The following is a 17,492-nucleotide window of genomic DNA, read 5'->3' on the forward strand; positions in this document are numbered from 1 at the left end:
GGATTTCTGTCATGGATCTAGTGAGCTGCGATGTTGTTTGGCTGTGGAAATAATTATATATATATATATATATATATATATATATATACAGTGGCACACAAAAGTATTGGATACATTACATTTTTCTACATAACTTTAATCAGGGTTCAAGATTTTACCTAAAATTTGGTCAGTATATTCCTATTACTATTTTAACTAATATTTGGGATAGTAATTACAAAATTAAAGTTTAGAAAGTTTATATTAAAGAAAAATATAAATCAACTAATGCAAAAGTATTGGGTACATTGATTTAATATTTGGTTGCATAGCCTTTATTGCGTTCAACAGCTTCCAATCGCTTTCTATAGTTGCACACATGTTTTTTGCAAAGATATGCAGATATTTTGCGCCATTCTTCTTTGCAGAACTGTTCTAGTTGTTGAATATTTTGTGGATTCCTCTTGTGAACATTGATCTTCAATATTTTCCACAAATTTTCAATTGGGTTGAGATCTGGAGACTGACTGGGCCAAATAAGAATGTCAATTCCATTATTTCTAAGACATTGTTTGGTTAGTTTGGCAGTATGCTTGGGATCATTGTCCTGCTGAAACACAAAATTGCTATTATATCACAACAAATCAGCAGATTTCTGGAGGTTTTTCTCCAAGATCTCCCTGTACATGCGTCCATTCATTCTACCATTGATGATTTCTAGTTCACCAGTACCTTTGGATGAAAAATACCCCCCCCCATACTATAATCGAACCACCACCAAACTTTACCGTAGGAATAGTATTCTTTTTGTTATAGGCAGTGCTATTTTTATGCCATACATGTGTTGCTGTGTTTCTTCCAAAGATTTCGATTTTCATTTCATCTGACCAGATTACCTTGTTCCAAAATTCTTGGGACAGAGTTAGACACCAGGGTCGTTTTTTAATGTGGAGAAAAGGTACAAAAATAAAAATTGTCTCAGTCGTGAAGGATTTCTCCTCTACTGACAGAGAACAAGAAATTGAAATGCAGCATCTGAAGAACAGATACTACACTTTGAGGTATTTATTTGCTCCCCCACTGAGCAAATTAGGCACAAGGCCGATTTTTAAAGTGAGGAGTGAAGGGGAAATGGGGACCAACTCCCCGGGGAGTAGGGGAGCTGGATAGTGACAATTGGTATGAAGGGTTGCCCCTACATTGACCAAGGTCTTATATGTGGGGTTTCCCCCACATATGGTCTTTGCTTGCAGGATCTGCCAGAACAGATACTACACTTTGAGATATTAAATCTTTTATTCATGTTAAAAATACAGTCAAAATCAACGATGAACAAAAAACTTAGGCACATGGCCAACTCAAAAGGGGGGATTGTGGGGGTTGTTGGTCATCCTTGTCACTCCAGAACTAAACAAAATCAAAAATCTCCCAGCTAGTATCTTCTTTCACCATAATACCACATTCACCCTTTCATATTTGGGGACGTCCTACTTAACTTCCAGTTTTTAAAACATTTTTTATTGATGTGTAAAAACAAAAAAGATAACAATAAAATGGTACAATAATTCATTTGTGTTGAGGGCGGGGGAAGAAAAAACAAAAGGTGATTAGTAGGACCCTCCCAACCCCGTCTAGTTGATAGACTGCCCGTTCCATTAGGTTTGTAAAAGGAACCTCGCTTCTGTGGGTCAGTCTCTAGGTGGGGATGCCCTCTAGATGGGGGTGAATGGAGAAAAGAAAATTTTGTGGGTAAGGGATAGGGGTTAGTTTGTATTTCTTTCTCTCCAAGATGGGTAAAATTTAGAGGAAGGGGTTAAAACAAAAATTGCAGGTAAGAGGGGGTGGGGATCTTGGAGGCTTCCTAATCGGGGAGGGATGAAACACACACTCAGCTAGCTGAGAGGCTACTTGTTTAATTTTACTTTACAGAACTGCGCATTCCACACCTAGGCGGGGAACATGTATTCAAATTTATCCATCTTCTGTCAAATGCCGCGCGATGCAGCCTTCTTCTATCACATCTGATCTTCACCCGTAGTTGGTGTTTAAAGAAAGCGATCAGATCTTGATCAGAAAAAGACAACACCCCCCAGCAACCTTGCAGACGCGACGTCCAAATCACCATTCTCGCCACGGCCAGGATCGTAACGTAGACCATTTGTCTTTCCCGGTCCCACAGCGGCCTCACGTTGTCCACAACATTGGATACGGTAATTGGGTGAGGATGCTCAGAATCGATGCGAGTCGTCACTTCTCTGACATACGACCAATACTGGCAGAGTTCGCGGCAATCGAAGAAAGCGTGATCAGTAGTTTCTACGGCCGTTGTCCCACAACGGCGACAATCAGGCGACTCCAAAAACCCGGAACTGCATTGTATGTTGTTGAGTGGAAGTGCAGTTTGGGCCAATCGCCAGGTCAGAGAGAACTCCGAATTGTTCAGATGACTCGAACCTGGCGCCCAGCTCCACGCAGAGCGGATCTCACTCTGCTGCCAACCCAAACGCGCGCATAGCGGGTCGGCGGCGGCCCCCTTCACTAGATCCCTGTAGAGTTCCCTACTGGTAGCAGTCACAAGGTCACTGGACCTTGGTAGTCGTTTTAGCGCGGCTCGGCACTCTTTCATGTAGGCAGATTCTTCCCGCGGCCTGCAACGGCTCTCGATGGAAGAGTCGAGAACGAGGTCGGGAAGGCGGCAGTAACCACGGGGTGCCACGGTTGGTCATCTTGCATATAGTGGCTCAGGAAGGCCAGCCTCTCAGCATCTCGATGACACTTCAAGTCCGGCATTCCCAAGCCTCCCTCACACGGACGTTGAATACAGACCTGTCTGCTCACCCAGTGTCTTCCTCTGTCCCAAAGGAGCAAGACAAGAGTTCAACAAGAGCTTTTAGGTACACTTTGATCTTGTCCCGAAGGCCAAGTAGACCAAGGGTTGTTCCCCATATGTTTTAACATAAATCAAACATGATCTGATATGTTTAAAAGCTTCAATAATGGAACTTTTCCTGGGGACCTTGATACAAAATCTGCACGATTTTAGAACTTTATTGATTGTATCCTTGCTCACATTAATCCCAGCTTCTCTGAGGTCGGTTTGAATTTCACCATGAGTAAGAAAAGGGTTTTTTGTACCTTTCTGCTTACCCACCTTGATTTTTTTTTTGTTTAATTTCTTGGCCGACCACATCTTGGAAGATTTGCAACAGCTTCACCAGGATTTTTAAACTTTCTAATAACATTTCCAACTGTGCTAAGTGATAGATTAAGTTCCCTTGATATTATTCGATACCCTTTTCCTTTTTTGTGCTTATCAATGATTTTTTTATGAATGTCTATTGACAACTCTTTAGTTTTAGGCATTTTTATAAATGAACTGGTTGACTTTCCAAACTGGAAGAATTTTATAAAATTATTTTAATATAAAGCTCTCTGATTGGTCAGTGATAACTTGTTTGCATTATTGCAACATGCTAAGGAAAAGTCATCTAAATTTATTTCAGAAAAATAATTTTTTCAAAGTGTATCCAATACGAAATGTAAGAAGCCATCAGACGTACCCCTCCACCGTACTGTATACCGATACTCTATGGCTGACTGGGATAGCTTCCGTACATTCATATCTGATTTACCTCTGCACTCCATGTTTAAAAAGGAAGTGTCCTCTATAGTATCAGATCTGACCGAATGGTTAATTGTAGGCATAGACCAATTCATACCATCTAAAAAATTCCAACAAAAACCTAACAGCCAGCCATGGTTCTCCCCAGAATGTGCTGCTGCTATCGCGCACAGAAATCACTTTTTCCATAGCTACCAACGTAATAGATGCACTGAGACTAAAGCTGCTTTCAGGACTGCCAGCAACCACTGTAAAAGAGTAATAAAAAATGCAAGAGAGCTATATGCCCAGTCTGTTAAATCCAAGGTAGCTGATCAGCGGCTTGGTTCCCACCAGTTTTGGCAAATAACAAATAGGATCCTGAACAGAAGTGTGCGTTCTATCCCAACCATTATCAATGGACCAGAGGTTATCTCGTCAGCGTCAGACAAGGCCAAACTATTTGCAAAAAACTTTGCAGCTAATTCTACCCTATGCGACGAAGGCCATCAACTCCCCATATTTCCTCCTATAACACAGAACAAGCTAGGTAACATACAAATATCCGTGCATGAGGTCGCCAAGCTAATAAAAAACCTAGATTCCAGTAAAGCAACTGGCCCTGATGGCATCCCAATTATAGTGTTAAAAAAGCTTCAACCAGAACTTGCTCCCATACTTACGAAACTATTTAAGCGCTGCCTTAAGGAGAAGTGCTTTCCGACCCCCTGGAAGACCTCATCAGTTTGCCCTGTATTTAAGAATTCAGGTGATAAGTCATCTCCCTCTCAGTACAGACCAATAAGTCTTCTCTGTGTTATGAGTAAGTTGCTGGAATCAATATTAAATAGAGAAATAGTCAACCACCTCAGCAGGAATAACCTTCTTAGTGACACACAATATGGTTTCCGCTCTGCAAGATCTACCGCAGATGTGCTGACGGTTATATCCCATAGGATTAGTGAATCTCTTGACAAAGGCTTCCTTTCTAGGGCAATTGCTCTTGACATATCAAAGGCCTTTGACAAAGTATGGCATAAGGGTCTACTTCACAAGATTTCCAGCTACGGTATAACTGGAAATGTTTTCTCAATCATTAAATCATTTCTCTCCGATAGGCTCATAAGAGTAGTGGTAGATGGACAAAAATCGGAGGCCTGCAATATAAATGCTGGAGTCCCTCAGGGGTCAATCTTGGGCCCAACTCTCTTCCTGATCTACATCAATGACCTCCCTAAACACATACTTAAATCATTCGTTGACATCTATGCTGATGACACGACCATCTACGGCAACACATCAAAGGCTGTAAATGACGAAGTTCTCTCGGATTCTCTCTCCTCTGATCTCGAGCGCGTGGTTCAGTGGGGGAAGATGTGGCTAGTTACCTTTAATGCATCCAAAACCAAACTCCTATCCTTACATCATCAACGCTCTGATCCCCAGCTGGCATCAATTGTGATGGATGGCTCTCGTCTGGGTGAAGCCCCGTATTTTGACAAGCTTCTGGGTTATACCTTTACTCCTGATCTGAAATAGAACACGTACATCAAGTCTGTTGCCAAGGTCGCTGGAAAGATGGTGGGATCCTTCTACCGCTCCAGAAGATATCTCACTACTGATGCAATTCTCTATCTATATAAAAGCCAAGTACGTCCAAGGATGGAATACTGTTGCCATATCTGGGCAGGAGCTGCCAAAAACAGCCTATCATGCCTTGACAGAGTACAAAATAGACTTCGTGGTTTAGTGGGGGATGCCCTTTTCTCTACCCTGCAACCCCTCTCCCACAGAAGAGACGTTGCGAGCCTATCCTTGTTTTATCGTTATTTTCATGGCAGGTGCTCGTCTGCACTCCAATCCCATGTCCCCCCTCGCCAATCTTTCACGAAAAACACCCGTCTAGCTGAATCCACTGTGAAAAATTTCCCCCACTCTATATCTGTGCCTAAATCAAAACGCGGATTTCATGAACAAAGCTTCTTTCTTAGAACTGCACGCCTTGAAACTCTGTTCCGTCTGCCTGCTTCCCTCCGGACTACAACTTGGATGTCTTCAAGTCTAATGTTAACAAATTCCTAATGAACCGCCCCCCCTAATTAAACACTTCATCAAATCTCCTCACTAACGTAATGTACTTGCAATAACCCTTATCCCTGAGTGGCTTCCGGGCCTTGATAAGTGGTGATCACTGTGTAAAAAAAAAAAAAAAAAAAAAATACTTTTGCGTTTGTTAATTCATATTTTCCTTAAATACAAACTTTCTAAACTTTGATTTTATAATTACTATTCTAAATATAATTTAGAATAGTAATAAGAATATACTGACCAAATTTTAGGTAAAATCTTGAACCCTAATTAAAGTTATGAAGAAAAATGTAACATATCCAATACTTTTGCATGGCACTGTATATATATATATATATATTTACCAGTGGTGAAAAAACTGGACTAGAGTGCTCAATGTGTAGCCAGAGCAGTATATAGGAAATTTATTACTTTGAGTCCAGAATGAGTTTACATATTGTTTCAGCTAGAAACAATATGTAAACTCATTCTCAGTAATAAATTTCATATATATATATATATATATATATATATATATATATATATATATATATATACACACACTCACACAAAGAAGCATTGCTCTTTATTATGAAGTAGAAAATAGTAATTTAAAATGTATTTTTAATAATTGTTTTTATATTAATTTTTTTTTTTTTTTTTTTTTTTTTGTAGGTGTTTATTTTTCATCACGCTGTGAGAATGTAAAATTTGTTGACTTTTGTGGCAAATATCGATTACCTCTGTTGCAATATTTGTGCACTCCTCGATGCTCCACTGCCAAACCTTCAGTTTGTGTCTCAAGTGACACAGATACAGATGATGAAGATGTTGCAGTCGCACGTATGAAGAAAGTCCTTCTTGGTTGAAAGCCATTTTGAATTGATATTCAAACTTGTTTCATTTTTATTTATTTTCTTTCTTTTTTGTTTCCATATTCCCGATACAATGTCACTGCCAAACTAATAAAATACAAATTCATTCACAATTGTCGCTCTCAAAATTATGCTCATGTTCTAAACTATTTTTTTTAAAAATGTGCAAGAAATGTAAGACAATGAAGACGGATGAGAACTCCAATGTGGAGAAAGTATATTTAGATGGCAAGGCGATTGAGGTTGTTCAGGAGTTTTGTTACTTAGGTGATGATAGCATTGGTGCAAAGGGAGGAACTGTTACTGGCGTGATAGCAAGAGTTATAAATGGATGGCGTAAGTTCAAAACTTCTGCCATTACTAAGCAGCAGAGCCTTACCACTGTCGATCAAGGGAACAATATATCAGACATATGATGTATAAAAGTGAAAGTTGAGGGTTGAGGACATGTGTTGCACGAAAAGAAATGATATAAGAATGATACAATATGTTTACTGTGAGTGTTAAAGACAGGCTTAGATCTGATGACCTCAGAGGAAGATTTAGCCTGGACAGTGGAGGGAGATTTATTCAGAACAGTAGATGTTGATTTGATTAAATTAAAAGAATGGATGAGAGTGCTTGGGTTAGTAGATGCAGAACAGTTGAGGTAGCAGGGTCAGTTGGCAAGGTAAGGCAAACAAACAAGTGAGGAATGTTATCAGGATGGATTTGAGAGAAAGTGAGATAAAGACCTTGCTACTGGAGATAGGTTTGTTTGGAAGTTCATTTCTAAAAGCCGTCCACCATATGTCAGTATGTGAAACGGATGTTAAATTGAATATGATTATAAATTTTTACATATTCCTGTTGCATTCTCACTGCCAAATATTAATGAAATACAAAATCACAATTGTCACTCTCAAAATGATGCTCACATTCTAACCTATTAAAAAAAAGAAATGTTTGAATACATTTTGATTTTTGTGAGTAGCTGTTTGCATTAGATGAAATACTAACTCTTCAGATTTTGTATGGACGTTTTTTAAAAACTGTGAATAGATGATGCCAACTGCAATGTGTTATATGGCTTCTTTGCATGTTGTGGCATTGTATATTTCTATTTTTTTTTTTCCACAAGATGAACCTAAAATGTACATAAAACATCTTAATGAGAGAACATAGTTAAATATTAAAACTATTTTATAAAATTAATGTTTTTGTACCAGTTATTAAAAATATATTAAGTCAGTGCAAAATGTTTTGCCAATTTAAAACCTCATTTTGAAAACAACTGCTTTTGAAAATTTTTATTTATAACAATAACTATCTTTGCTCTATAACTTGATTCCTTCTGTCAATGAGCTTATAAATGTCTCGCTTGTACAATTCTTTAGGTTGTGACGTGAAATATAGATCGAACACCTGTTCAATCTGTTCTTGCGTTATTAACCTAAGGCTATCTAAATGATTTTGTAATCCTAAAAATAAGTGATAATCCGAGGTAGGTATGTCAGGAGAATATACAAAATGGGACAAGATTTCCAAACTAAATTCTAAATTTTTGGTCAATAGAGCTGTGTGAGGACAAGCATTATCACTACAAGATGACTCCATTTCTCTTAACTAAAGAAAATCATTTTCAGGTCAACATGGATGAGAATATTGAAGGGAAATATGATTGATGCTTTAATAATCTGAAACAAAAAGTTATAAATTAATCATGGTGATATGTTATATAATAGTATGCATAAAATAAATTACCATGGTTTAAAATGCCTTTCTAAAACCGGCAAAATCTTTTGCACCAACCTGCTTGTAATTTTATTTTTGTCTGGTTTTAATTTTTACTTTTCTTTTTAAGTTTCAATTATGTTTAAAAATTCTTACACTTTGCATCATATTCTGTATAAAGAATCATTTTGGATTGAAAGACTATTCTCATCTTGTCTCACATCTTGATTAATGTGCCCGAAGATGATCAGATATCATCCAAAATGTTGTGAATATAACAACGAAAATGGCAACAGTAGTTTGAACAATACAAATTATCAATCTATCTGGAAAAGATCATTGAACTCCCATCTATATGGAGACAACCAACGCAATTATAGATTGTGGATACAACAAAGATTTAAAGATTGTAAAACTACTTTTTTATGTTTTAAAACTACTTTGCATATGTTTTAAATTATTATGTATTTTTTAAAAGAGGAAAGTTATTTATGATATAATATTTTCATTATTATTTGGATTGTTTGGACTATTGTTCTCATCCTAGTTGTTTTTTTCCACAATGTTTTGGCTGATGTAACCTCGGGCCGTCTTCAGGAGCATTCATACTGAATATTATTGGTGAAAGGTGAAAAATGTTTGATTTTCCTGCCTTCCCAACAAACACAGCCGTTAGAAATTTAAAACGCAAATAGCGCAAAGTTTATTACCTTTTTTTTTTTTTTCTAAATCTGGGTCCATTTCATTTTTTTATGTTTGCATATTTTTTAGATGAGAATCGATAATTATTTTTTGTTTTATTTCAAAATGAGAACAATAATTCAAATAATACAAAATAATATGAAAAATAATTATCCAGTCTCATCTGAAAAATATACAAACATATCAAACAAACGAAATGAACCCAAATTTATTAATAAAAAGAAATAGACTTGGTGCTATTTGGATTTCTAACGGCTGTGTTTGTTGGGGAGGCAGGAAAACAAAACATTTTTCACCATTCACCAATAATATCCAGTATGACTGTACCTGAAGACGGTTGGAAGTTACATCAGCAGAAATTTTGTGGAAAAAATACCCAAGCAATAGTCCAAACAATCCAAATAATACAATTCATTTCCAACCGAGCTAGAAAAATTTTGGCAGAAGTTGAGAATGTTATTCTTAATTTTTTTTAACTTCTATTGAAGATTAATTTTTATGAATGAATTCTTTTAAAAGTAGTAATTTATTTACATATTTTTTATTTTCAATTTTAAAATTGAGAATGAATTAATTGTAAAACAATTTTTTCCCAATAATTGTTGCATAGTAATCTATTTGGAATAAGATATTTTTTTGTATGTTATTTGGATTATTTGGATTACTGTTCTCATCTTTGGTGTTATTTTGCCAATGTTTCTGCCAATTTAACCTGCAACTGTCTTTAGATGCATCTTGTTAATCCATGGTGCTATGGATAAGGTGCTAAGTACAATAAATGACAGTTCGGGAGTTGGAAAGCTCCATCCTCAGTATGGGTGATACTATAAGTACAATCAATGATTACAACTTCTATCTGATTATGGTTAATGGACTAAATAAATGATTCTGTTGGAAATTGTGTACAGATTCCTGAATTTGGTAAGATTCATCTGAAGAAAATCAAAGAGATTACATTATTTCAAACTGGACCTAGACATGGGGATAGGTTATTCATGTTCTGTTAGCCTTGACCGGATAGAATTTTTAGGAAATTTTTATTTTATTATTAGTTAGTAATGCCTATAATGAGGATTAAACTTTCAACCTCTAGAAGATGGTCATGTAGAATCGATTATTACTTAACTTCATACATTACATTGCATAAAGTATCCATGTGTTTTGAGAATAAAATCCAAGATGAGAACAGTAGTCCTAATGATTCAAGTACTACAAATTATCAATACTTATCTAAAAAAAAAAAATTCTGAACAAGATTTTTATTTCTTATTTTAAATTTTATTTTATTTTTTACTGTATGTGAATCTCTTTCTTTAATATAAAATGTTTAAATATTTATCATTAACGATGTGTGCCTTCAATATTTCTGAAAGCTAAACCATATTGTGAGATTGTAAAATTTAAATTTTTGCTAAAAAGTATTTTATAAATATTTAAAAAAAATTGTCAGATGTGATCAGAATCTGAAATATTATTGCCTTTGTCTTTAAACTCTTGAAGAAATATGCTCATTGCTTAATCTTCCATTTCTACATCTTTTATTTTCAACATTTTTTTTCTAAAACGATTTCTTATTCAGTCTCTTCAAATAATCTTAGGTATTGAAAATTACATTTACTGAATCTAATGGTACAGACGTATCTCCAAGCTAATCTATATATATCTATAAAAATGAGAGTGTGTGTGAGTATGTACTTCTCAACCTATATACTCAATGAATTTTTGATCTAAAAACTTAAAATTTTGGTATATAATGTATTCAAACGTGGAAAACTTTTTAATTGGTTTTCATCTAGAAAAATGGCTACTAAGGAGTCAAAATTGAAAAATTGGAATGTAGTGGTCTTCGGATTTTTATCTTTTGTCAACTGTTTCACGAATGCGCATGCATGAATGGTTCATCTGACAGATTCCTTATGTTAAGAATAAGTAGATTTGAAAACACTTTTTAGAGATTGTGGCAAGCTGGCCTAATGGTTATTATACTTGACTCACTGTCTTAAGGTTTTAGTTTTAATCTCAGCTTGAGTATTTTATTTTTATTTTTTTTTGCTTACAAGAAATGAACTGTTTAGAAAAAACGTAATGCTCGCATGCACATGTCTCAGTTTCTGTATGAATTGAAATATAATATTTATGCATATTTTATGACTGGGCAACACCAGACGGCCTGCTAATTGTTAATGAAATTCACAATGATTTCTGCAATTCAACCATATTTGGTACAAATAAACTTCAGTCTATGCTTGATTTGTCTACCAAGTTTCAATCTTGAATGTCCAACATCCTTTCTTTTATTACCATTAAATGATAAGCACACCTGGATACAAAGTGCAAAATTGTCACTAACTTTCTCATACTCCTCTCTTGGAACTGTCTTAATTTTGGCTGTGATGGCCCTTTTCAATTCCAAAATAGTCTAGGGTCGATTTTGATAGACATTATTTTTGAAGAACTCTACAGATGAAAATGTGATGAGTTCATTAAGAGTGAAGCCCATTCAAGATCACACTATTTACTAATGAAACGGTCACCAAAGTGTCCCCTGTATAATTGAAAGTTGATAAAATAAAGACTGTTAGGCATTCATGATTGAAATTTTGTGGAAGAGTCGAGTATAGTCTAAAGTTTATTTTGTTTCAGAATTTTTTAGATTAGAATTGATAATTTGGTTTATTCAAACTACTGTTCTCATCTTGAATGTTATTTTTACAATGTTTTGACGGATGTAGTTTTCGACTTCCTTTACATTCATCTCTTCTAACTTGGTAATCTATACAAAATTCTAGATAAATCTCCTTGTCCGGCAAGATGCACCTAAAGAAGGTTGAAGGTTACATTGTCCGAAATGTGAAAATAACCAAAATAAGAATAGTAGTTTGAATAATCCAAATGATTCAAGTGAGGTTTATTTGTATTAAATATGGTTGGATTGTAGAAATGATTTTTGGATGTTATTAATGATTGCTAGTATTTATTACTTTTATGGATTATTGGATATCTGTATCTAATATCTTTTAACACAATCAAATTTTTTTTTTTTTTTTTTTTTTTTTTTTTTTAATCTGACTAATATATCAGTATTTTTATTGTAAAATGCTTTAGCATCTATTCAAAGAATTTTTTCCCCTGAGTGGCTTCCGGGCCTTAATAAGTGGTGACCTCCATGTAAAAAAAAAAAAAAAAATTATTTGGTTTTATCCAGAATTTCTTTCCATGGAAAACAAAATTAAGAAAAATCTTTATGATGTACATACCGGTGATTTTGTTTAAATGGTGATGCCATCTTGAAAACACTCCTAATGGAGATAACTCCAAATAATTCAAACTTGTGAGAGTAAAAAAAAAAAACAACATTCTTAACATGGTATAGGGGGTGGGTTATTGGAAAAATGTAAATCTGCTTAATAAAAATAAATCTACTTGATCAATTCACATTATTTTTAGTGTACAGTATTTTTTTTCTGATTACATCATACATACTTTTCCTTATTTTTGCTTTTTCATAGGAGAGTTCTGGACAAGTGCCAATTGTTTAAAACAAAATTTGAACTTCACTGCTTTGAACCTAATAAAATTATAAATAAAAATATGAAATGATTATAGCAGATAAAAATCATTTAAAAAATAGATCTTGAGAATTTTTGTTTTTTCAGATGATTGTCAAGAATTAAAACTAATTCTGAATGTTTTGACTGGCAGAAATGAGAAGAAAATGTAAAAAAAATTGGCATTGTGTTTATTTTATTAAAATTTTAATGTTGATTTATTACCTCTTGGCACAACATATTTGTTTTATAAAAAAGGGAATAAAAAGAAGAAAATTTAAATAATTCTGTTTTTAAAGTAATTAAATGGAACTATAAAATAGGAAATATGATATCACCTCAAAAATTTGATTAATGATGCTCGCATTATGACTTGCGTCACAGCTGTATGAGAAGCTTCATGCTATTTGGCAGCCTCATGCCTGTCCGCAGTGCAATAACAGATCTATGATTAGATTGATATGCAATGTAAATTCTGACCAAACCCAACATATTAGGTCGGAGGATTTCTCGAAAGCACTACATTTGCCAAGCATTAAAGGTTATCCTAAGGACAAATCGATTACGCTGATATAGTCAGGTGGAGCATATTTGTTCGCCTGGATAAACCATTGCAAAAGCATGGATACCTTAAATTGCAGGAAAATTGACTAGTTTTGGACTTGGAAGCAAAGAATTGGTCAAGACCATACAGAGTGGAATTTGGAGAGAGTTGACCTTCTGAAAAGTGAACTTGCAAAATATCAAAGAACATCTTCCAGACAAAGAGAAAATGATAAGAGAAACAGAGAGGGATCGCAAAATTACAATTTGGGAAGAAAAATTAGCATAAATTGCTGACATGAACTAAACAAGAAAAAAGAATGAAAAACAAATATAGCTGTAGTCAGAATGGTTTGCTTCTTTTAAAAAATAAAGTTGAAAAACCTTTAAAATAAAAAATAATTGTGTGTAATTTTGGAAGCAAGGCTGAAAAAAATCTCATATGAAAATCATTTCTGTTAGTCTATTTTAAAACGTTAATTTTGTAAATACATTTCTTTTGCAGTTTTACTAATTATGTTAGACAAATCAAGGCAAGACAAATGTATGACAAAGCATGGCAGTTGCTCTTGCTGATCCTCTATTTGTTTGATATGTAGACATAAATTAAGCTACAACAAACTGCTTATGTTTTTTTTGTTTCCTTTTCCTAAAAATCTTTGTATAAAATAAACAAGTCCTTTTTATATTTTGTTTTTCCACTTGGAATATTTTTTAAAAGATATAAGTCAACCATAAAAAGAAAAAAATGTTTTTTTAAGTAAAAAAGAAAAGTATTGACTTTTTAAAATCAGAAATGTTTACAAAAAAATGACAATATCAACAATTTAATTCCCCCTAATCCTGGCCTGTCAGTCTGAAAAATTTTTTTTTATTTTTTACTAAGATTTTTAGCAGAAAAAAAAATTGCTCCTGTTTTTTTTTTTTTTGTTTTTTTATTTTCACACTTGGTGAAATATTATTTAAAAATATATGAATCAAACATAAAAAAAAATGTTTCCTTAAGTAAAAAACGTTATATTTTAAAACCATAAATGTATGTTTGTATTTCAATAGTAAATGTTTACTAAAAAAATTAGTAAATATTTACTAAAAAAAAAATTTTTTTAATTCCTCTAAATCTCATCTGGAGAAAAATTGTTTATTTTTTTTACAATAAAAAATATGCCAGTTTGTTTAAATTCAAATTCTTGTTATTGATATTAGAATCCCATGTTGTTCTATATTTGTTATGCCTTAAATTTGTCGTACATACTTTTGTGCAAAAAAAATGAAAACTTGTTACAATGTTTTTTATGTCAAAGTAAAATCAAGCCAAATTTCAAAATTATAAAATTATGCCAAAAATCAAATAATTACTCGATTTTAATGTTTTCTATAAACTTATTTTGAGAAATCTGAATTATGTAAAAAAAAATAAAAAAGAAATGAAAAATTATCTAATAAAAATTGCTTTTTATTTTACTTCCTTCATTTTAAACTACACAGAATAACGTAATTAAAAGAACAGCAATCTAATTTTTTAAAATCTATTTAAAAATAATGAGAAAATAATAATTATTTTTGTGCAAAACAGTTGAACACCAATGATGTTAGAGTTCATTTCTGTGTAAAGAAAATGGGAATAATTACCAGATTGTTACTTTTTTTTTTTTTTTTTGCTTTATTTTTTTTATTATTTTTCTCAAATGATGTGAAAAATTTGAAAATATGTACTTAAAAATTTAATTTTTTTAGTTAGTAAATATTTTTATGTGTAAATGTCTGGGTTGTTTGTTTTTCCTTTCTAAATCTGTTATTTGGGTGTTTTTCTTTTTTTTAATTTGTTACCTATTATATAAAAAGCAGTTGTCTGTGTGTATATGTTCAGCTAAAACTTAAAACAGGACTACAAAACAAAAACCCACAAAGTTGTTACATTCTTGATTGGCATTGCCAGTGTAGGTTTCAGGGGGAATAGGGCCTTATTTTTCAGTTATTTTAATCAGCTATTTTATTTATTCAAGGAAAGTAACTCTTATGTTTTATCCAGGAATATATATAAACGAAAATTGTATGTGTGTATATCCAGTTAGAGTGGAATAGACTTGGCAATGAGAAAGAGATGGTTGGGAGGTGGAGTAGAAAACAAAGAGGAAAAAAGCAATGGGTAGATAGACGGAAAGTAGCTCCCCTACTAAAAAATAAATAATTGTCTCAAGATAAGCATGGACTGTTTAAAAATTCCTTCATTTAAAATAATCATTAATAATATAGCAGGAAAATTTAATTGAAATAATTTAATTTATAATTTCGGGACAAAATTCATACAAGTGTATATAACTTTCATGAACAGAAAGACAATATGCAATAGCCTAGAAATTTATTATTTTTTTTTTGGAGATTATGACATATTGGACATGCAGGCATTAAAATCAATTTAGTAGAAGTTAGTTGTTATGAAAACATAAGAAATTATGTCTGGAAACAAATATCTTTATAAATATTTTGTTTTTAATGAATTTTTTTATATAATTTATTTGTCTTCTTTGGCTTCATCTTGGCCATTCTCTATTTTAACTTTTTAGATCAATCAGCTTTAATTTTGTCAAAAACTGTTAGCTAAATTAAAACATGCTTTTTCCTTTATATTTTATACGTAATACTAAATTGATGTATGTCATAATCTTTAAAAAATACAATTTGTTAGCTATTGTATATCATTTTTCAAATAAAATTACATAGTTCAGAAAACTACATTGTTAAGTTGACTCCCTTTGTATTGAGATAAAAGGAGTTTGTTCGTAGAGTGGTCTCCCTTGCTTTATTGTTCTGGATTATTGACTGGCAAACAAAAATGGAGGTTTCGATAAATGCCTGTGTGTTTGTGATTGGAGTTATATGAAGAGTAAATCAATATACATTATTACCAAAAATTATATACACTTGTCCAAAGTTTTGAGGAAATTATGTGATAATTGTTGGTTTTTAGCTTCTTCCAAAAATATTTCAGTTTATTTTTATAAGTTAAAATTTTATCAAAATCATAAAATAGATTAAATTAAATTTTCATTTAAGAAAAAAATGCTTGTATTATTAAAATAAGACAGAAAATTATACTTAAAACAACTTTACTTTGTATGCATCAGATTTAGTAATTTTCCATTATTCCTATTATTCCCTCTATATATAGCTAGAAATAAGACTGGTTTATTTCACAGGATATCCATCTTCCCTCCAAAAAAGAGACACTCTTGCTAATTTCAGAGTCATTTTTTAATATAAATTACATTTTTTAATTATTTTATATTGAATAAAATACACACACATGCATACACACATTTTTTTTTTTTTTTTGCTATTAATTTGTTTATTTACATGAAAATAAATTGCTGATTATAATAAAGAAAATTCGAATTAAAAAAGTTACAAATATTAAGTCAAAGTTAAGTTGTTTTGTTTTCATTATTGACTGACTATATATCAGTATGTAATCATTATTAAAAGGATATTAAAATAAATCAAGAATTAATTCAATTTCAGAACAAAATAAGGATAATTATTGTTTTTAGCAATAAAATGGTAATGAACAGCAGATTGTGACGATTTGCTGTTGACATGAAAGAAAGAGGTAATGCCTGTGAGGATAGTATATGACCACAGACATCCTCCACATTTGGGAGGATATTGAAAACTGAACACATACTACTCTATTCTCTCTCTCTCTCTCTCTCTCTCAAAAATAAAGGAGGTAATGCATGAGAAGATGGTATCATGACAGCAGATGCACCCTTCACAGGAGGAGATAATGTTTGGAGTATATCAAAAACAGAACACATACTATATTACTCTCTCTCAAAAAAAAGAAAAAGGTAACACGTGAGAGGATGGTATCATCACCAATTTTCCCCTTACTAAGGAACAAGAAGACGACTCCAGACCCCTGAATGAGGAAATTGCAAAATCCTCCCCCAATAACTATAGATTACTTGAGGTTGAAGCTGATATCACTGCCTCTCTAACCTTAATCTTCAACCCATAGCTTTCTTTTCTAGAATTTTAACTTGCGTTCCTTGGTTAAAAAGGAGGCCTGTGTTATTGTAGAAACAATCTGAAAATAGCAACACTTACTACTCAGGAAACATTTTAAACTGATCACAGATCTTATTTTTTTTATTATTATTATTTGCTGACTAGGCTTTGCAAGTTAATGATTCATCCCTACTCGGAATATGGGTCCTTAGTGTTCACTGGAGTTGGCAGGGTGTTCTGACTCTCTTGAGTGTCTACAACATTATGTTGTCAGATACATACAGCATATTCTCTGTTCCTTCTGGAGTATATGATCTGCTTGGATTAGATCTACTGTCTACTCTCTAGAATGTGATAGTTGCATTTGTTGCTTACAAATTATTTTATAGTTCTTGCTCCACCATAATGCTTAAATATTGTCCTGTGTTGCGGCTGAACAAACCAAACCTTCGA

At 32.9% G+C, this 17,492-nt stretch overlaps 1 protein-coding gene across 1 annotated transcript in view; it reads left to right on the plus strand.

The window, feature by feature from the left end:
* The window catches only part of LOC145248948 (leucine-rich repeat-containing protein 58-like), a 33,425-nt gene extending 21,134 nt beyond the window's left edge, over window positions 1-12,291 (plus strand). The window contains exon 3 of the mRNA XM_080110747.1: window positions 6,323-12,291. Coding sequence (XP_079966873.1) covers window positions 6,323-6,516 — 194 coding nt within the window. The 3' untranslated portion in view covers window positions 6,517-12,291. The remainder of the gene's footprint in view (window positions 1-6,322) is intronic.
* The last annotated feature ends 5,201 nt before the right edge of the window (window positions 12,292-17,492 follow it).

The sequence above is a fragment of the Euprymna scolopes genome, chromosome 27 (genome assembly GCF_053919585.1).
Source record: "Euprymna scolopes isolate OS-2025 chromosome 27, ASM5391958v1, whole genome shotgun sequence".
Classification (NCBI taxonomy): Eukaryota; Metazoa; Mollusca; class Cephalopoda; order Sepiida; family Sepiolidae; genus Euprymna; species Euprymna scolopes.